The sequence below is a fragment of the Nerophis lumbriciformis genome, linkage group LG09 (assembly GCF_033978685.3).
Source record: "Nerophis lumbriciformis linkage group LG09, RoL_Nlum_v2.1, whole genome shotgun sequence".
In the NCBI taxonomy this organism is placed as follows: Eukaryota; Metazoa; Chordata; class Actinopteri; order Syngnathiformes; family Syngnathidae; genus Nerophis; species Nerophis lumbriciformis.
Genome location: NC_084556.2, coordinates 20,001 through 40,279, shown reverse-complemented (window position 1 = coordinate 40,279; position 20,279 = coordinate 20,001). Strand labels below are relative to the sequence as shown.

The 20,279-nt window shown below is 47.2% G+C and overlaps 1 protein-coding gene and 1 long non-coding RNA gene across 2 annotated transcripts in view; both read left to right on the top strand.

Moving 5' to 3' along the window:
* LOC133607835 (E3 ubiquitin-protein ligase CBL-like) overlaps positions 1-14,965 on the top strand; it is a 39,464-nt gene extending 24,499 nt beyond the window's left edge. The window contains exons 6-15 of the mRNA XM_061962833.2: positions 470-607; positions 856-943; positions 1,025-1,156; positions 1,240-1,449; positions 5,566-5,664; positions 5,727-6,004; positions 6,068-6,247; positions 9,557-9,648; positions 12,918-13,103; positions 13,172-14,965. Coding sequence (XP_061818817.2) covers positions 470-607; positions 856-943; positions 1,025-1,156; positions 1,240-1,449; positions 5,566-5,664; positions 5,727-6,004; positions 6,068-6,247; positions 9,557-9,648; positions 12,918-13,103; positions 13,172-13,503 — 1,735 coding nt within the window. The 3' untranslated portion in view covers positions 13,504-14,965. The remainder of the gene's footprint in view (positions 1-469; positions 608-855; positions 944-1,024; positions 1,157-1,239; positions 1,450-5,565; positions 5,665-5,726; positions 6,005-6,067; positions 6,248-9,556; positions 9,649-12,917; positions 13,104-13,171) is intronic.
* A 2,188-nt stretch (positions 14,966-17,153) lies between these two features.
* LOC140679005 (uncharacterized) lies at positions 17,154-18,689 on the top strand. The gene is made up of 4 exons (XR_012050590.1): positions 17,154-17,354; positions 17,458-17,548; positions 17,988-18,113; positions 18,266-18,689. It is a non-coding gene; the product is annotated as an uncharacterized lncRNA (long non-coding RNA).
* Positions 18,690-20,279: the final 1,590 nt, after the last annotated feature.

Below are 20,279 nucleotides of genomic sequence, written 5' to 3'. Positions count from 1 at the left end.
TTTTTCTCTTTCTATCCCCTCCTGCTCCGGCCCGGCTGCACCAAATGATAATATAAATACATTTAATAAAGTCAAATACAAATAAGGCAACAAGAGAAGTATCCTACATTTCTCTTTTGTAAAGTAAATCTGAACAGCCGATACGGGCATCTACATCAACTATATGATTTGCCTGAGAAGCTTGACAGGACAAAAAAATAAAATAAAAAAAAGGTGGCGCCATAGTCCTATGGTTCGGGTTTAATTAAAACTGGTGAAGAAAATACATAAATTAGCCGCACTGTTTTATAAGCCACAGAGTTCAAAGTGTAGGAAAAAATTAGCGGCTTATAGTTCCGAATTTACGATAACCGTGATCATTTTGCTCTCAATAACAGTCATATGAAATGTTTGTATTGTTACATCCCTAGCAGGGATCTACTGTACATGACAACTTGTTCATACAATGTCCCGTATATTCTACCGTCAGCTACATCTTTAGGCTGAGCTGCACCCGCCTGGGCCAGTGGGCCATCGGTTACGTGACGGCCGACGGAAACATCCTGCAGACCATTCCCCACAACAAACCTCTCTTCCAGGCACTCATCGACGGCTACAGGGAGGGATTGTGAGTCTTTTAAGACACACAGGATCACATCTTTGCGTAAAGCATGTCCAAGAACACCAGGCCTCCTTTTTAGCCTTTTTGCACTGCTTGACCCATCATGTCACACATTTGTAAACAAGCTCGCTGGTGGACAAATAGACTCATACTTTTACTCTTTAATATGAAATAATATAATTTCAAATGATTTATACAACTTTTGGTACTCGTTAGAATATTGACATGAAATTTGTTGTTTATATTTTTTTTAGCTATTTGTTCCCAGATGGTCGTGCACAGAACCCAGACCTAACAGGCCTGTGTGAACCTTCTCCACAAGACCACATCAAAGTTACCCAGGTTTGTTTTTCTAATACGCACACACACTCTCTCTCTCTGATGAGCTTCTATGTTCAATTTCTTGTGTCCTTGTGCTTCCAGGAGCAGTACGAGTTGTACTGCGAGATGGGCTCCACCTTCCAGCTGTGCAAGATCTGCGCCGAGAACGACAAGAACGTGAAGATCGAGCCGTGCAGGCACCTCATGTGCACTTCCTGTTTGACCGCCTGGCAGGTGAGGGATTCCCCGCCCACCTTTCTCTGTCACTCACTAAAAAGCCCCACCCTCCTTCATAAAAACGTGCATGTCGTCGTCAGGAGTCGGAGGGTCAGGGCTGCCCCTTCTGCCGCTGTGAGATCAAGGGCACAGAGCTCATTGTGGTGGACCCCTTCCACCCCAAGGCCGGCGGCGGGGCTTTCGCCGGCTTCCAGGGGTCCAGCAGGGCAGAGGCGGCCGCAAACGACGAGGACGATGATGAACGGCTGGAGGACCACAACCTTGTCATGAGCAGGCTGGCCTGCAGCAAGGTAGGCAAACTATGAGCAAGATAACATCAACAACCACCTCTAGTTAGTTAGGCCTAACAGCTGTTGCTGTAGGCCAGTGTTTTTCAACCTTTTTTGAGTCAAGGCACATTTTGCGTTGAAAAAATCCGGGAGGCACGCCACCAGCAGAAATCATTAAAAATGAAACTCCGTTGACAGTAAAAAGTCGTTGTCGCAATTTTTGGATATGACTTCAAACCATAACCAAGCATGCATCACTATAGCGCTTGTCTCAAGGTAGGTGTACTGTCACCACCTGTCACATCACGCCGTGACTTATTTTGAGTTTTTTGCTGTTTTCCTGTGTGTAGTGTTTTAGTTCTTGTCTAGCGCTCCTATTTTAGTGGCTTTTTCTCTTTTTTTTGGTATTTCATGTCTTCCTTTGAGCGGTATTTCCCGCATCTACTTTGTTTTAGCAATCAAAAATATTTCAGTTGTTTTTATCCTTCTTTGTGGGGACATTGTTGATTGTCATGTCATGTTCGGATGTACATTGTGGACGCCGTTTTTGCTACACAGTAAGTCTTTGCTGTTGTCCAGCATTCTGTTTTTGTTCACTTTGTGTATAGCCAGTTCAGTTTTTGTTTCGTTCTGCATAGCCTTCCCTAAGCTTCAATGCCTTTTCTTAGGGGCACTCACCTTTTGTTTATTTTTGGTTCAAGCATTAGACATCTTTTTACCTGCACCCTGCCTCTCGCTGTTTCCCACATCTACAAAGCAATTAGCTACCTGCTGATATGGAAGAGTATTACACGGTTACTCTGCCGAGCTCTAGACAGCACCGACACTCAACAACAACACATCATTTGCAGACTATAATTACTGGTTTGCAAAAAAATATTTTTAACCCAAATAGGGGAAATTAGACAATCTCCCACGGCACACTAGTTAGTGTGCCGCGGCACAGTGGTTGAAAAACACTGCTGCAGGCAACCTCCGGATGAAGCCACAAGATGGCAGTAGCTGCATTTGAAGTATTATCCAGCAGCTTTTATAGGTGTTCATTTTGCCACTTAAGTGCCATCCATCCATCCATTTTCTACCACTTGTCCTTTTTGGTGGTCGCTGGAGCCTATCTCAGCTGCAGTCAGGCGGAAGGCGGGGTACACCCTGGACAAGTCGCCACCTCATCACAGGGCCAACACAGATAGACAGACAACATTCACACACTAGGGCCAATTTAGTGTTGCCAATCAACCTATCCCCAGGTGCATGTTTTTGGAGGTGGGAGGAAGCCAGAGTACCCGGAGGAGGCAGTCACGGGGAGAACATCCAAACTCCACACAGAAAGATCCTGAGCTCGGGATTGAACTCAGGACTACTCAGGACCTTCGTATTGTGAGGCACATGCGCTAACCCCTGTTGCACCGTGCTGCCTGACTAAAGTGGCGAAGCTGTATTTTTATTTATTTATTTTATTGACAGTTTTTTAAAGAACATGTTCATTATTAATTTAGTTTTGTGCCCCTCCCTTCTTATGCAGAATGTTTGATTCGTACTTATTTTTTCCAATCAGCCTGACCTTTGCTTAAAGTTTGTGTTAAAAAAAAAAATTATCTTTTGGTTTCCTATCATTTGACAAAGTTGTAAACTGTAAGTAGATTAGATATAAATATTGAATACAATTAAAATCAAGAGTAAGATTACAAATTCAGTTTTAATATTTGGGAGTTGAAAAAGGTTAAGTTCCTTTGCTCTAAAGCAGTGGTTCTTAACCTTGTTGGAGGTACCGAACCCCACCAGTTTCATATGCGCATTCACCCAACCCTTCTTTAGTGAACAATAAAATGTTTTTCTTAATTTATAAATATTAACCATGAAATTATGTTATTACTGTATATTAAAGAAATACTAATAAAGATATATTTTACAAACAAAGTAACAGGAATGTGCACACGATATGTGCAACATGTGAACGTTTTAGTGGGAACTAAATGCGATGTCTGAAAGGGGTACAAATCATTTCCAAAGCAGGACCTCCACCCAGACATACAATACTAGTCCACAGCTCATGAAAAACAATATTTTTTGTTATTGTCATTGTAATTGGGCCAAAATATTTGTATTAGAAAATCTCATGGAAATGACTGCTGTCATTTGATTATAATAATAAAACATTTAACTTGTTATTTAGTCAGGTTTGGGACAGGTGTGCTGCTGGTGTGGCCACAGTGCATGTGCACGTCTGACGTCGCTCTCATGTGCTCCACTGAATGCTCAAGGAGTTTTTGCGTTTGCTCACACATATGGAAAATTAGAGGGAACATTTTTTGGGGGTATCCATAATACGTTTTTATTTACACGACGAGTCGGGTGTGTCTTGACCTCCGCGGCGGAGGCTCCGCCGAACCCCTGAGGCCGACTCACCGAACCCAGGTTAAAGGGGAACATTATCACAATTTCAGAAGGGTTAAAACCATTAAAAATCAGTTCCCAGTGGCTTATTATATTTTTCGAAGTTTTTTTCAAAATTTTACCCATCACACAATATCCCTAAAAAAAGCTTCAAAGTGCCTGATTTTAACCACCCGTCCATTTTCCTGTGACGTCACATAGTGAAGCCAACACAAACAAACATGGCGGAAAGAACAGCAAGCTATAGCGACATTAGCTCGGATTCAGACTCGGATTTCAGCGGCTTAAGCGATTCAACAGATTACGCATGTATTGAAACGGATGGTTGTAGTGTGGAGGCAGGTAGCGAAAACCAAATTGAAGAAGAAACTGAAGCTATTGAGCCATATCGGTTTGAACCGTATGCAAGCGAAACCGACACGACAGCCAGCGACACGGGAGAAAGCGAGGACGAATTCGGCGATCGCCTTCTAACCAACGATTGGTATGTGTTTGTTTGGCATTAAAGGAAACTAACAAATATGAACTAGGTTTACAGCATATGAAATACATTTGGCAACAACATGCACTTTGAGAGTGCAGACAGCCCAATTTTCATCAATTAATATATTCTGTAGACATACCCTCATCCGCGCTCTTTTCCTGAAAGCTGATCTGTCCAGTTTTGGAGTTGATGTCAGCAGGCCAGGGAAGCTAGGGTCGATAGGGGGTTTAGCTCGCTCGTCTGCGGGAACAAACTGCCGCCGTTGCTTGCCGTGCTACCGAGGTCCTTTGTCCCTGAATTGCTCACACACTCCAGCAGATTCAATGGGGGTCTGGCGGCAGATTTCTTTGACTTTATCGTTGGAAATGCATCTGCTTTGAGTGTCGCAGGATATCCACACATTCTTGCCATCTCTGTCGTAGCATAGCTTTCGTGGGTAAAGTGTGCGGAACAAACGTCCAATTTCTTGCCACTTTGGCATCTTTGGGCCACTGGTGCAACTTGAATCCATCCCTGTTGGTGTTGTTACACCCTCCGACAACACACCGACGAGGCATGATGTCTCCAAGGTACGGAAAACAGTCGAAAAAACGGAAAATGACAGAGCTGATTTGACTCGGTGTTTGAGAAAATGGCGGATTGCTTCCCGATGTGACGCCACGTTGTGACGTCATCGCTCCGAAAGCGAATATTAGAAAGGCGTTTAATTCGCCAAAATTCACCCATTTAGAGTTCGGAAATCGGTTAAAAAAATATATGGTCTTTTTTCTGCAACATCAAGGTATATATTGACACTTACATAGGTCTGGTGATAATGTTCCCCTTTAAGAACCACTGCTCTAAAGGGTTAGCGCGGCGTTACCGGTCTTGGTGGGGATGAGCGCCTTGCATCATTTACACACCACATTAATCTGTTTAAAAACCGCCATACTTTGGAGGTGACTTTTCCTGTTTTGATAATGTCTTCATTTTTACTTTCTCTTCTCACTCCATGCAAAAGAATCAACGAGACAACCAAAAAGATAGTTGATACTGTCACCTGATTGGCTGTTAACGTGTTACTTCCTGCGAGTGCCTTTGTCAATGCAACCAACCCTGCGTTCCAACTTCCGCTTTCTTAGGATCGAGCGCTTTTTTATTTATTATTATTATTTTTTACGTGTCTATGGCGATACATATTGGTATCGCTTCATGGCCCAGCCCCACAAGTTAGCATGCAACGCTACCTTGGACAGTAAATAGTGCATGAATGTTTGCAGGTGGAGCGTCCTGCATCCCCCGTGTCCCAGCTGCCTCCGGTTCCTCCCAGACTGGACCTCCTGCAGCAGAGGCCTTGCAGCTCCCAGCAAGCAGCAAAGGTTGGCCAAGCTTTGTCGCTGCGGAACCTTCTCCTACTCTCACTCTTTCCCTCGGCACACAGATGGGGGCCACACACCGAGACAAGCCACTCCCGCTGCCCCCGGCGCTGAGAGAGCTGCCGCCCCCGCCGCCTCCCGAGCGCCCCTCCCCCCTGGCGGGTCAAGACCCCAGAGTCCAGAGGAGACCGCTGCCCTGCACCCCCGACACTCCCGCCTGGGCCTCCAACTACATGGTGCCCCGATCCGTCTGCAAGGCGCCCGCTGCCTTTTCTCAAAGCGCCGGCGCGGAGGGCGGTAAAGCCCAGGCGGCGACCAACGCCGTGTACTGCCTGACCGCCAGGTGGGTTTTTATTTGGATGTCCCCTAAGCGAGGAAAACACCAGCTGACGTGCCCCCGTTTCAGGTCGCTGCCGACGTCGGCCGTGTCCAGCAGGGAGAAGTTGTCCACCGACTGCGAGGAGAACGAGTACATGAGTCCCACCTCCCTCCCGGCCTCCGGCGCCCCGTGGATCATCACGGGTGCCTTGGTGCCCCCTCCCCCGCCTCCGCCGTTGAGCCAAGCAAACCATCAGGACGATGCCAGGTGGGCCAAAGAAGTAAATTATTGATGTTAACCAGCAGTTTTATAGCGCATACAGAGCGAGATAAAGCTGCCATCAATCAAGCTTTATTGCAGACTCCAACGTCCAAGTAAATATGCAATCACACTAGGGCTGGGCAATATGGCCTTTTATTAATATCTCGATATTTTTAGGCCATGTCACGATACACGATATATATCTCGATATTTTGCCTTAGCCTTGAATGAACACTTGATGCATATAACATACCTGCCAACTACTCCGGTTTTCCCGTAATTAGTACGGTTTTCATCAACCTATTCCGGGTTACGGTTGCAGTGATAAAAAATACGGTTTTTCATTACCGGTAATTAATTTTTAAAATTTTTTTTAAAGTTTTATTCACGAAATCGCGTAACAATGGCAATCGACACTGCTTCCCGTAACTTCCTATCGTGCCATTCCGAATGCCAAGCACGAGGCCATAGTTTACAAACGAGCGAACGATCATGGAATCAGCCGGAGAAAAATCGCATACGAGTCTTAAACCAAAAAGAAAACTGCAGTCATTCCGTGAAGAATATTCAAAAGCCTATCCGGGAATAATTATCCGTTCCAAAAAGGGTGAAAACTACGCGAATTGCACCTTGTGCAGACAAGATTTTTCGATCGGACACGGAGGAATTAGCGATGTAAAAGACCACGTTGGGACAAAAAAACACAAGTCTAATGCCGTTGCTAGCGATACAAGTGGAAAACTTTCAACGTTTTTCGTCGCCCAAACAGATTCTTTGGATGTGATAAATGCCGAAGTTTTATTTACGGAGGCAATAATTGAGCAAACAAAAAGGTAATGACACCAATGTTATCTATTGGAATTGTTTAGTACTGTTATACTGTTAAAAGTGTTTATACTATTTATGCTTTCAAGTCCAAGTTGAAGAAATCTTGTTAAATGTTGACAGCATAACTACCAAAATACAGAAGTATGTCCTTAATATTTTTGCAGTGCTATTTCTGTTGAAAAGTTCAAATGATTACATTAGAGATGTGATGTGCCACTTTTCAAGTGTCTGATGGCTTAAATTAATTTTCATTAATTTTTCATATTTTGAATTCTTTTGAAAGGCTTACAAAAAAACTACATTTGAATTGTAATTCCATGCTATTGACAGGACTATTAATTTTAATGAAGTTAGCTTACCATGTTTACAGTATGATAATTGTGATAGAAATGTGAATTTTAGGCACAGAATATTTTTTACAATTGAACAAGGCAGTAGATTATACAAGCTTGGACAGAAAGTTAATAATGACACCAATTTTTTTTTAAATGGAATTGTTTGGTACTGTTTTACCATTTGTTTACTGTAAAAAGTGTTTATACTGTTTATACTTTCAATGAACAAATTGAAGTCTTGTGAAAGGTTGACAGGATAACTGGCATTAACTGTCAAAATAATTTCAAACTATTGAAGTTAGCTTACAGAATAAACATGTCAATCAACCCATATGATTTTTGCTGTAATATTTTTGTTTTGAAAAGTCACTGTGACTGATAGAAAAGTGATGGTTTTAGCAACATTTTAACCTGTCTGAATGCTAATAATCATTTTGCGTCGGGGGGCGAAGCCTGAACCCCCCCACCAGGACTTTGTCCTGGACCTACCGGGGCCTGCGGCCCCTGTACCCTGGCTACTAGGTTTTTCTGATTTCAAAAGTTGGCAGGTATGATATAATCACAGCAGTATGATGATTCTATGTGTCTACATTAAAACATTCTTCTTCATACTGCATTAATATATGCTCATTTTAAACTTTCATGCAGAGAGGGAAATCACAACTAAGTCAATTTAGCAAAAGTGTATTTATTAAAGAGTTATTAAGCAGTGGCACAAACATTCATGTCATTTCCAAAACAGAAAGTGCAAGATTGTCAGAGACATTTTAAAACACGCTATTAGTGCACTTTTGTGCATGATGTCACTAAGATGACTTATCAAAACAACACAAAATTAAAGTGTACTTGTTGTACAGAACGCCACTACAATAGTTACAAACAAATAAAGTGCACTTTTGTGCATGATGTCACACAAGATATTTCAATAAGTGTCACATAAAAATGAGCTGCATATCAAATAGTATATGTCATACGGTGTTGATGTGGAATTGGTTGCTTTGGCATTTTGTGGGTGTGACACCGAACGGAGATGTGGACATGCGGGGTTTGAAGCACTCTTCATTCTCTAGCGGATTACTTTTCAAATGCTGCTACACTAGCAGTGGTGCTACTTTTAGTAGCAACCACATAATTGTTCAACATCTTCCCGCTTGAAGCCAAACCACCAGATTCGCACCTTCTCTCTCTCGTATTACCACGCGCACCACTCCGTTAGTATCACAGCTAATGTTATCATGTTGCTACCTCTCTGCTTTGCGAGAGCGTGTGACGTTGCACACGTGACGTATGTAAGAAGGTGCCCTTGTTTTAAGTCTCTGTGAGAAGGAGAGACAAGAAAGAGTGAGAAGAGCCTGTAGTGTAATGCCCGCAGCTAAAAGCAACTGCGTGAGAACGTATACTCCAATATCACCATATAGTCATTTTCTATATCGCACAGAGACAAACCCTGCGATATATCGACTATATCGATATCGCCCAGCCCTAAATCACACACACAATAGAGCAGGGGTAGGGAACCTATGGCTCTAGAGCCAGATGTGGCTCTTTTGATGACTGCATCTGGCTCTAAGATAAATCTTAGCTGACATTACTTAAAAGGATAAGTAAGGAATAATTCCGCTGGTAATCAGTGTTAAAAATAACGTTCAAAATATAAAACATTCTCATGCATTTTAATCCATCAATCCGTTTTCTACCGCACCTGTTCAAGAAGTCACATTAATGGTAAGAAGTATTTTATTTATTATTGGTTAGCTTCAGAATAACAATGTTATTAAAAAGAATGAGAGACTTATTATACTCTAAAAACCTTGGTCTTACTTAAAAATGCACGCATTTAGTTGTATTCAGTGTTAAAAAAAATATTATATGGCTCTCACGGAAATACATTTTAAAATATTTGTCTTTCATGGCTCTCTCAGCCAAAAAGATTCCCGACCCCTGCAATAGAGTATAAAATACATTACATCTCATATTAAGAACAAAAAAAAGTTCACACTTATGATGCAGCCTCTGCCGTCCCGTGGAGTCATCAAGAGGTTGCCTTCAGCCACATTGTTAATGTTATTTGCCCCACACAATCCGGTTTTAAATTAGTCCGCTTCTTGTTTTACTCACTATTTTTAACGCATTTTTTGTTTGGTCCTCTCAGTGCTGACGGGCTTGACGCCGACTCGGGGGACCCTCAGGTGTACGAGTCCATGTGCAACATCCAGGCCGGCTGCTCCGAGGCGACCAATCACGGTAAGGCATGTGACGTCGTGTTGTCCTGATACCAATATTTTTGTATTTTGGTGCTTTGTAAAATAAAGTGGACCACAGAAAAAAATCAATATTGGCTTAATTTTAACAGAAAATAATTTTACACATTAAACATACGTTTGTAATTGCAATTGAATAATACATTTGGCATTAAACAAAATAGTGAACATACTAGACAACTTGTCTTTTAGTAGTAAGTAAGCAAACAAAGGCTCCTAATTAGTCTGCTGACGTATGCAGTAACATATTGTGTCATTTCTCATTCCATTATTTTGTCACAATTATGAGGGACAAGCTGTAGAAAATAGAATATTAATCAACTTATTTATTTACGGTTGATATCTGCTTAATTTCTGTTTTAACATGTTGTATCTACACTTCTGTTCAAATGTAATAATCACTTATGTAAAGTATCAAACAGAAGAAGTAAGTTTTGGCTGATACTACACATTTTGGTAACAATCCAATAGCAAGTAGTTACAGGATCCTACTTTGGTCATACTTAAAGTTCTCCTGTGTCCAAGGATGTATTTTCCCTGTTTATAAACAATAAAAAATGACAAAAGATTTTGTGATGATAAGAAATATCGATGTTATCATTGTAGTATCGACTAGATACGCATTTGTACTTGGTATCGTTACAATTGATATACGTGGCTTTTGTTTACATTGTGGAGTGCTAGCTTGCTGTTAGCGGTGAGCAATTGCATCGTACAATATGTCCGACACCCGAGACGTCGCACAATATGTCCGACACCCGAGACGTCGTACAAATGTCCGCCGCCCGAGACGTCGTACAAATGTCCGCCGCCCGAGACGTCGTACAAATGTCCGCCACCCGAGACGTCGTTCAAATGTCCGCCACCCGAGACGTCGTACAAATGTCCGACACCCGAGACGTCGTACAAATGTCCGCCACCCGAGACGTCGTACAAATGTCCGCCACCTGAGACGTCGTACAAATGTCCGCCACCTGAGACGTCGTACAAATGTCCGCCACCTGAGACGTCGTACAAATGTCCGCCACCTGAGACGTCGTACAAATGTCCCACACCTGAGACGTCGTACAAATGTCCCACACCTGAGACGTCGTACAAATGTCCCACACCTGAGACGTCGTACAAATGTCCCACACCTGAGACGTCGTACAAATGTCCCACACCTGAGACGTCGTACAAATGTCCGACACCGGAGACGTCGTACAAATGTCCGACACCCGAGACGTCGTACAAATGTCCGACACCCGAGACGTCGTACAAATGTCCGACACCCGAGACGTCGTACAAATGTCCGACACCCGAGACGTCGTACAAATGTCCGCCACCCGAGACGTCGTACAAATGTCCGCCACCCGAGACGTCGTACAAATGTCCGCCACCTGAGACGTCGTACAAATGTCCACCACCTGAGACGTCGTACAAATGTCCCACACCTGAGACGTCGTACAAATGTCCCACACCTGAGACGTCGTACAAATGTCCGACACCTGAGACGTCGTACAAATGTCCGACACCGGAGACGTCGTACAAATGTCCGACACCGGAGACGTCGTACAAATGTCCGACACCCGAGACGTCGTACAAATGTCCGACACCCGAGACGTCGTACAAATGTCCGACGCCCGAGACGTCGTACAAATGTCCGACGCCCGAGACGTCGCACAAATGTCCGACGCCCGAGACGTCGCACAAATGTCCGACGCCTGAGACGTCGTACAAATGTCCGACACCTGAGACGTCGCACAAATGTCCGACACCTGAGACGTCGTACAAATGTCCGTCACCTGAGACTTCACACAATATGTCCGACACCTGAGACATCGCACAAATGTCCGACACTTGAGACGTCGTACAAATGTCCGACACCCGAGACGTCGTACAAATGTCCGACACCCGAGACGTCGTACAAATGTCCGACACCCGAGACGTCGTACAAATGTCCGACACCCGAGACGTCGTACAAATGTCCGACACCCGAGACGTCGTACAAATGCCCGACACCCGAGACGTCGTACAAATGTCCGACACCAGAGACGTCGTACAAATGTCCGAGACGTCGTACAAATGTCCGCCACCTGAGACGTCATACAAATGTCCGACACCTGAGACATCGCACAAATGTCCGACACCTGAGACATCGCACAAATGTCCGACACCAGAGACGTCGTACAAATGTCCGACACGTCGTACAAATGTCCGACACCTGAGACGTCGTACAAATGTCCCACACCTGAGACGTCGTACAAATGTCCGACACCTGAGACGTCGTACAAATGTCCGACACCGGAGACGTCGTACAAATGTCCGACACCGGAGACGTCGTACAAATGTCCGACACCCGAGACGTCGTACAAATGTCCGACACCCGAGACGTCGTACAAATGTCCGACGCCCGAGACGTCGTACAAATGTCCGACGCCCGAGACGTCGCACAAATGTCCGACGCCCGAGACGTCGCACAAATGTCCGACGCCTGAGACGTCGTACAAATGTCCGACACCTGAGACGTCGCACAAATGTCCGACACCTGAGACGTCGTACAAATGTCCGTCACCTGAGACTTCACACAATATGTCCGTCACCTGAGACTTCACACAATATGTCCGACACCTGAGACATCGCACAAATGTCCGACACTTGAGACGTCGTACAAATGTCCGACACCCGAGACGTCGTACAAATGTCCGACACCCGAGACGTCGTACAAATGTCCGACACCCGAGACGTCGTACAAATGTCCGACACCCGAGACGTCGTACAAATGTCCGACACCCGAGACGTCGTACAAATGCCCGACACCCGAGACGTCGTACAAATGTCCGACACCAGAGACGTCGTACAAATGTCCGAGACGTCGTACAAATGTCCGCCACCTGAGACGTCATACAAATGTCCGACACCTGAGACATCGCACAAATGTCCGACACCTGAGACATCGCACAAATGTCCGACACCAGAGACGTCGTACAAATGTCCGACACGTCGTACAAATGTCCGCCACCTGAGACGTCGTACAAATGTCCGACACCTGAGACATCGCACAAATGTCCGACACCTGAGACATCGCACAAATGTCCCACACCTGAGACGTCGCACAATATGTCCGACCTGTGATGTCGCACAATGTGTGCTCCCACAGATGGAATGTTAGAGCAAGTTGATATGATTTGTGTTAAAAATGTGTGAAAGATGTTGCTTGCTGTCCATTGGCTGTTTAGTTACCATGGTAACAAGGGTGGTGCATTGTTTCAGAGCGTCCTCCGCACGGCTCCGTGGTCGCCCAGGCCGAGTCCCTGGACGCCTCCGTGGAGGACGTTTACGAGTACGACTGCCCGCGACCCGTGGCCCCCCCGGCCCCCGCCAGGCGAGCTCTGTCGGACATGAACGGCCCCTCCAGCGCCTTCAGCTCGCTCAGCATCGACGGCGCGGTGGAAGCGAGTACGTGCACTTTCCGTGCCAACGTCGCGGTCGGGATCTCACCTTTTTTGTCTTTCCTTCGCCCGCAGGTTTGTTCGCGTCTGACCCGGAGCGACCCCCCAAACCCCTCCCGCGGCGGGCCAACTCGGACCGGCGGGCGCCGCGGACGCTAACCCGCGAGCTCCCCGCCCCCTTGCTGGAGCGCCCCTCCTCCTCCCACACTCCACCTCCCGCACCCTCGGCGAGCGGCGGCGGCGGCGGCGTGGCGCTGAGCGGCGAGATCGAGTGTCTGATGTCCCAGGGCTACTCCATCCAGGACATCCAGAAGGCGCTGATGATCGCGCAGAACAACTTGGAGACGGCCAAGAACATCCTGAGGGAGTTCGTGTCCGTCCCCTCCGCCACGCACATCGCCACATAGTCGCCCCCTTTTCTCTTTGCGCCGCCACTCCAACAGTCCGCTTTGTGCCATCTTCTTGAAGGCACGGAAACCTTCACGCCACAAAGATTGTTCCATCGTGTCCCCAATGCTAATAACATCGCTAACTAACTCACTTTCCGCACGCGCTCGCTAACGACATGAAAATGTGATTCTGGTACTCATGCAGTGGAACCTCCGTTTACCAACTTCTACATTGTTGAAGAAGCTCAACTGTCAGTCACACGTCCCTTTGGTGCCCTCAAAAGCGTTAACAACCATGTTGCTACAATAATAAAGAAAAGTCTAAACGTTGGTGAATGTAGAGGGCTCCGCCTCTCCTGAATGGAAACGGGACAAAAAAATGAATGAAGCGTTTGTACACAAAAAAGTTCGTAAAATCGGGGTTCCACTGTACTTTTTTTCCTGATAAAAAAACATTTCAAGTGTGATAAAATATTGTTTTTGAGGGGGGAAAAAAACTGTTGGAATACGGAAGCGAAGGCAGTGCGCTAACGTTGCCAACCTCGCTTTTCCCACCCCGGTATTAGACGGGCAGCGGAAGAAACGACGACAACTAACTCGCTACTCAATTACGACAAAACAACTAACTCGCAAAAAAAGAAGACTTTCGTTAAAAAAGTTATTTTGACGCTGGACTGAAAAGATGCCAAAAGGGAAGCGTTGAACACATTCCAGTGGTTCGGACCTCTCGCTACGTAGCTGGCACACCGAGGAGGGATGTCTCACTCCTGCCTGGGAATAGAAGTACTTTTCTTTCACGCAGAGAGGTCAGTAGGGGGAAAAATTAAAAAAAAGAAAAAAAAAGACGTAAACGTGCCTTTTGGCTGACAGATGCATTACCATGAACGAGATTAAACGACTTTAATGCTAATACTAAAGAATTGTTCTTTTAATGGCCTCTAAAGACCACATGCTAGCACAAGGTGCTAAGTGTCTCCCCCGAAAAGGAAAACCGTAGGACACCGCTGGAGGGATTTTGCATGTTTGATGCTGATAGTAAAATAATGCACTGCAGTCTACTTACTGTCTCTTTAAGACGTACCTCCCCCCTCATGTCCTCACTTGCTCTCACAACCTGCAGGAACTGTCCGAAAAAGACCAAATGTCAGTTTTCCTGCAGCGTTATCAATGAACTCCGTGTGTGTGTGTGCGTGTGTGTGTGTGTGTGTGTGTGTGTGTGTGTGTGTGTGTGTGTGTGTGTGTGTGTGTGTGTGTAGGTCGCAATGCAAATTTACACGTGCTAAAACATCTTTTAACTCGCCTTGTTTTCTCGACACCGACTCGCCTACTAAAAAAAATGTCTTTTACGTCCGCTTTTGTTGTCTCCTTGTAAATATGATTTATTTATTGTCTTTTTAATATCCTCAGCATTTGTTGGTTGTGTTGCCATGTTTTCATGCCCAAGCCATTAAGATTTTTAATTAAACTGTATTTTCTTTAAGCCGTGTGTGGTTGATTAATTAAACAGTTGAGATTTTATTTCGATGAAAAAAAAATCAATTATAGAATATTTTACTGCAGACAAATATAACTTCTCAATTTTTACATTTAAGTACCTTAACGAGAGAGGCTAAAAAGCACCTCTTTTTACCTTCTCTCGTTTCTGTACTTAGAAAAAATCCAACTCCTTCCCATTCATTTCAATGGGATTTAATTTTTTGACTGGGATTTTTTCTAAGTACAAAAACGAGAGAGGCTTAACTTTTCACCTACTTTTTACCTTCTCTCGATTTTGTCGTTTTTTTCCTGGTCTGCCAAAACACCCCCATCACGTTAGTATGTGCACCATGTCTTGACAGGCTGAAATCACAGGGAATGTGTCCGAGTCAAAGTGAGCTATTTTCGGACACAATTATGGTGTTTTTCCCCTCTTTCCCCCGGTCCTTTTTCAAACTGCACTTCCAGGACCTGAGCGACAGGGGCTCATGCAGACACCTGTGTCCGCCTAGGGGGCGCTGTCCCGGACACATTTTTACCTTTTCCCGCATGAATGAAATCCTGGAACTGATTCCACCCAGGTACTTGGGGCTTCCAGGACTTGAGCGACAGGGGCTCTGTCCGGAGCGTGTGTCCGCCTAGGGGGCGCTGTCCCGGACACATTTTTATCTTTTCCCGCATGAATGAAATCCTGGAACTGATTCCACCCAGGTACTTGGGGCTTCCAGGACTTGAGCGACAGGGGCTCTGTACGGAGCGTGTGTCCGCCTAGGGGGCGCTGTCCCGGACACATTTTTACCTTTTCCCGCATGAATGAAATCCTGGACCTGAGGGAGCGCTGCTCCGAGCCGGGGGCGGATCTCCGGTAGAGCTGATCCGAGCCCTGACCAGCAGATCGCCCAGGCTGGGATTTTTGCGGTAAGCGGAGACGAGATAATGGTCCTTGAGTTTGCCGCTCTTCTCAATAAAGGTACCAAAATTCTCCTTCACCCTTCTGGTAACCTGTACCGCTGCAGACGAGAAGGTAGTGATGAGGGGGATCATGTGCTCGCCAGGGGGAGGCCCTTTCGGGTCCAGGAAGCACCTGAACTGTCTCCTGAGGAAGGACCTGGAATACCCTTTCTTCCTCAGGGCAGTGAACAGGGCTCCCGTGGCCGTCACAAAGTCCTCCCGTCTGGTGCAGATCCGGTGGAACCTCAAGAGTTGGGACTTCACCAAACCCGCATAGGTGTGTCGGGGGTGGAAGCTGGTTTTGTGGAGGAGGGCATGGGTGTCCGTCTCTTTAAAGAAGACCTTAATGTCCAAATGGTGGGTGGAGGTGAAGTACGGACCCTTGAAGGTGGTAGTGTCAAGGAAATCCACTGACGTGGGGCTGGTGGTAGACTTGATGGTGATACTGGGGTTGTGGGTGTTCAGGGTGTGGCGGAACACCTCAAATTCCTCCATGGAATGAGTCCAAACCCCCCAGATATCATCCAAGTAGCGTAGATAATGGAGGGGCCTAATTGGGCAGGCAGCCAGGGCAGAGGTCTCCCATTCTGCCATAAAGATGTTAGCATAGGCTGGAGCGAATTTCTTACCCATGGCCGTGCCCTTGATTTGTAGAAAAAATCGGCCGTTGAACTCAAAGTCATTCCTCCTCAGGTTAATATCGAGAAGTTGCAGAAGTTCTTTTTCTGGTCTGCTAACATCTCGATATTTATAAAATATGTTTTTTACGGCTTGGATGCCCTGGTCTATATCTATATTGGTATATAAACTATCTATGTCTATAGTGAATAAAATGGCCTCTTGGGGAATAACAATATTTTTTACCTTTTCTATAAAATCGTAGGTGTCTTTGAGGTAGCTCTCATGTTTGATGGAGAGTGGGGTCAAAAAATGATCTAAGAGCGCCGCCGTCCTGTAGGTTTCACTGCCGCAGTCGGACACAATGGGCCTGCCCGGGGGTATCTCGTGTGGTCGGCTCCACTTGTGTCGTTCCTTGTGGATCTTGGGGAGCAAGTAGAACCTGCGGGGGCGGGGCTCCGATTCGCCCAAGAGGTAGGTCTTTTGTTTGTCATTTATAAATCGCTTTTTCAATAAATTTTGAATTATGCTTTCTATCATAGGGATAGTTTCGGGGTAAATGGGCGCGGCCAATGATTTATAATAAGTGGTGTCACTCAATTGTCTGGTGCCCTCCCAGACATATTGAGACCTGTCCATAATTACCACTGCGCTACCCTTGTCTGCCGGTTTAATTACTATGTTATTGTTGTTTTTCAGACTATGCAGGGCCTCCGTTTCGTCCCGCGTCAGGTTGGGCGCGACCGCGAGGGCGCAACCCGATAGGAGCGTTGGGTGCTCGTCCGCCAGGACCAGCGTGTGGACCTCTGGAGGAAGCAGTCCCGGTGAGGGCTCCCATTCGGACCACGGAGTTAAAGGTCGCGGCCCGAGGGACCCTTGCTTTTCATAAAAAACTGCAAGTTTGACCCTCCTGTGGTATTCTTGCAGGTCGAATTTTACCTGATGGTGCCACTCGGGACTGAGGCTGGTGGACGGGACGAAACTGAGGCCCTTGTCAAGGAGGGAGCGCTGCGAGGAGGTAAGTATGAAATGTTTTGTTAAATTTACAATGTTTTTGTTTGTGTTTATGTTCCCCCCCCGAGAGGTCGGGATTTTGGGGAGGTCAAGTTTAAATAGCGAAGCCAGTGCTCCATCATTTTCTTGGCTGTGTCATGGGTCCAGTGGATCTTGTCCCTCCCTGTAGCGAACTCCTCGTTGGCGAGTGTCGGGATGAAGTTGTGGCGGTCTTTGATGTAGGTGTTGATCATCCGGAGGTTGGCCTTGTGTTCCTCGGGCAGGGATTCAGAGAAATTGAGGAGGGGGATAGAGATTTCGGCATTTGGGAAGGCCGTTCTGGCCGCTTTAAGGGCCCTTAGGAGCTGTTTGAGGGTGGTAACCTTGGGTTTTTGCTCCCTATGGTTGATGCCGAATGCTAGGATGACCTTCTCCACCTCAGGACTCACTGCCGTTTTTTGCAGGATGGCCTCTGCGTGGAGAAATTTGGCCCCCGGGTAGCTGTCAATCTGGAGGTCCGGGTGACGGGTGGGTGGAAGGCGACTGATGTTGGAGTCACCGATCACCAGGACCTTCCTGCCGACAGACAGGTGCCAATCCATCTTCCTTCGATTGGTGCTGATGTGTCTGGTGGGCTTCCTGGGAGTGTGCGGACTCGTTGGCGTGGTACCCTGCGTCGTAATATTGTCTTCTGTCGGCTGAGAAGCCGAAGTGACTGTTTTTGTTGTTTTCTGCCTTCCAGAAAACAATTGGCACCAACTTGGTGACAAGCCCGGAAGAGGCGTCTCCGGGCGGGGCGCGTCCGGTAGGGGAGCGTCCGGAAGAGGCGTGTCCGGGAGGGACGCGTCCGTGAGAGGCGTGTCTGGGAAGGGTGAGTCCGGGATGGGCGCGTCCAGGAGGGGCGCGTCCGGAAGATGAGTGTCCGAGAGGGGCGCGTCCGGGAGAGGCGTGTCCGGGGGGGATGCGTCCGGGATGGGCGCGTCCAGGAGGGGTTCTTGCGACAGGTCAGGGTAGAGTATGTACCAGGGTGGAGGCGTGTCAGGGGAAGACCGTTCCGACGCAGGTAACCCCTGCTTCTCAGGTGGGTCTTGGTCAGTCTCTGGCTGGCCAGGAGTCCCCCGCACATTCTGCTCCCCATGTACCAAAACCGACGTACTGTGCTCAACAGGTGGAACTGAGCGAGGTGGCGTATCGGAGACCGCAGGAAGGACCCCAGTGTCAGTCCCGACCCGTGGTCGCGGCCCCAGTGACCGGACCAAGGGAGCCTCGACGATAGCGTCGTCGGCCAGTCTGCTGCAAGGCCTGCGAGGTCGTGCCGCTCTCTGGGCCGTAGATGGTTCGGCAGCCGGAGAGGAAGGCGATAAGACCGGGAAGGGGACAGGAGTCACCTGTCCCCGCGGGCCCAAATCCTGCTCTACTTCAGGGGACCACTCACCGCCGACGGGGTCGGTCATGGTGGCCACCGTGGCGTGCGCAACGGCAGGTGGTATCAGGACCGGCGGGGGCAGTGTGGGGTGCACCACCTCCATGACCACACGGTTGTCCAACGAGACCGAGCCCCTTCAAGACCCGGTCCGTCGGAGCCGCGCAGGGCGCACCACCTCCTCAACGGCACGGGTGTCCACCCAGACCGAGTCCACTTGAGACTCGGCCTGCCGGAGCGTGTCGGCCGTCAGCCTGCGCCCCAAGTGTGCCTTGGCCCACGCCTTGGCCACCTGGAATGGGACTTTCCAGTTCTGTGCAATAAAACCCCCCAGTTTATCCACTTCTAATTGGAGTGCTTTATTATAGTGTTGCCGGAGATTTAGGACCGTGGTGTATGCCCAATTTTTGGCATTTCCCATGATCAGGTATTCTGTGTCGGGGTTGGTGACAGCTGGTCGAATTCCCGTCGTCAAGATAAGTTCCATCCTAGTGATGGTTTGTGGTTGGTGTTCTTTGCTGACATTTTTTAAATGGTGTACTATTTTGATGATGTTATACATCATTTTAGCAATTGCGCTAAAATCAGAGTCCTGGTTATCAGGGTGAGATGCCCTGGGGGGACGTGTGTCATTATTCCTGTCTGTTTTTTTATAATTATTATTGTTGGGGCGTTTTCCCCGTGCTGGTTTGTGCTTATTCCCCCTCTGATAAACCTTATAAGTCTCCCTGGGGTTGGGAGGACCAGGGTGGGTGGGAGGGAAATGTACCCTATTTTGAGGGGGCGTATCATGTCCTGAAAAATTGGAATGTTGAGGTTGGAAGCCTCTGAAAAAATTATTATGATTTTGGCGTGTAGTGCCGTTGTTTCGCCACTGTGGGGCGCTGTCGCGCATCCCACGTGCGTCATAATCACGGCGACGTGTGTCACCGTAGGGGCAAAAATGGCCGCCGAAAAAATTATCAGGACCCCCCCGAGTCACCTCCGCATATGTTCTTCGGGCAGGGTGGTGGAAGCGGTCCTCAAAACGGCTGTTTTGACCGTGATAGCGGCTGTTCTCAGGCGGGGGTCGAGGAGGCGGAACCATTTCGCGCTGCGGGCGCTGTTTCCGTCCGCGGGGACGGACCAGGTGCCACTCCTCGTCCTCCCACGCCGCCATTGTTGGTATATACGTGTATTTTTTGGTGTAATAAATTAAAGTGGGTGGGCTAAAACTATGATGGAAACTCAGGTAAGTAAGGTAAAAGGAAAATAAATAAAATGTAGGATAAATAGGATGAAACAAGAGGACACCGGAGAGCTTCCGCCCGCTGTGCAGCGCACTTCCGCCCGG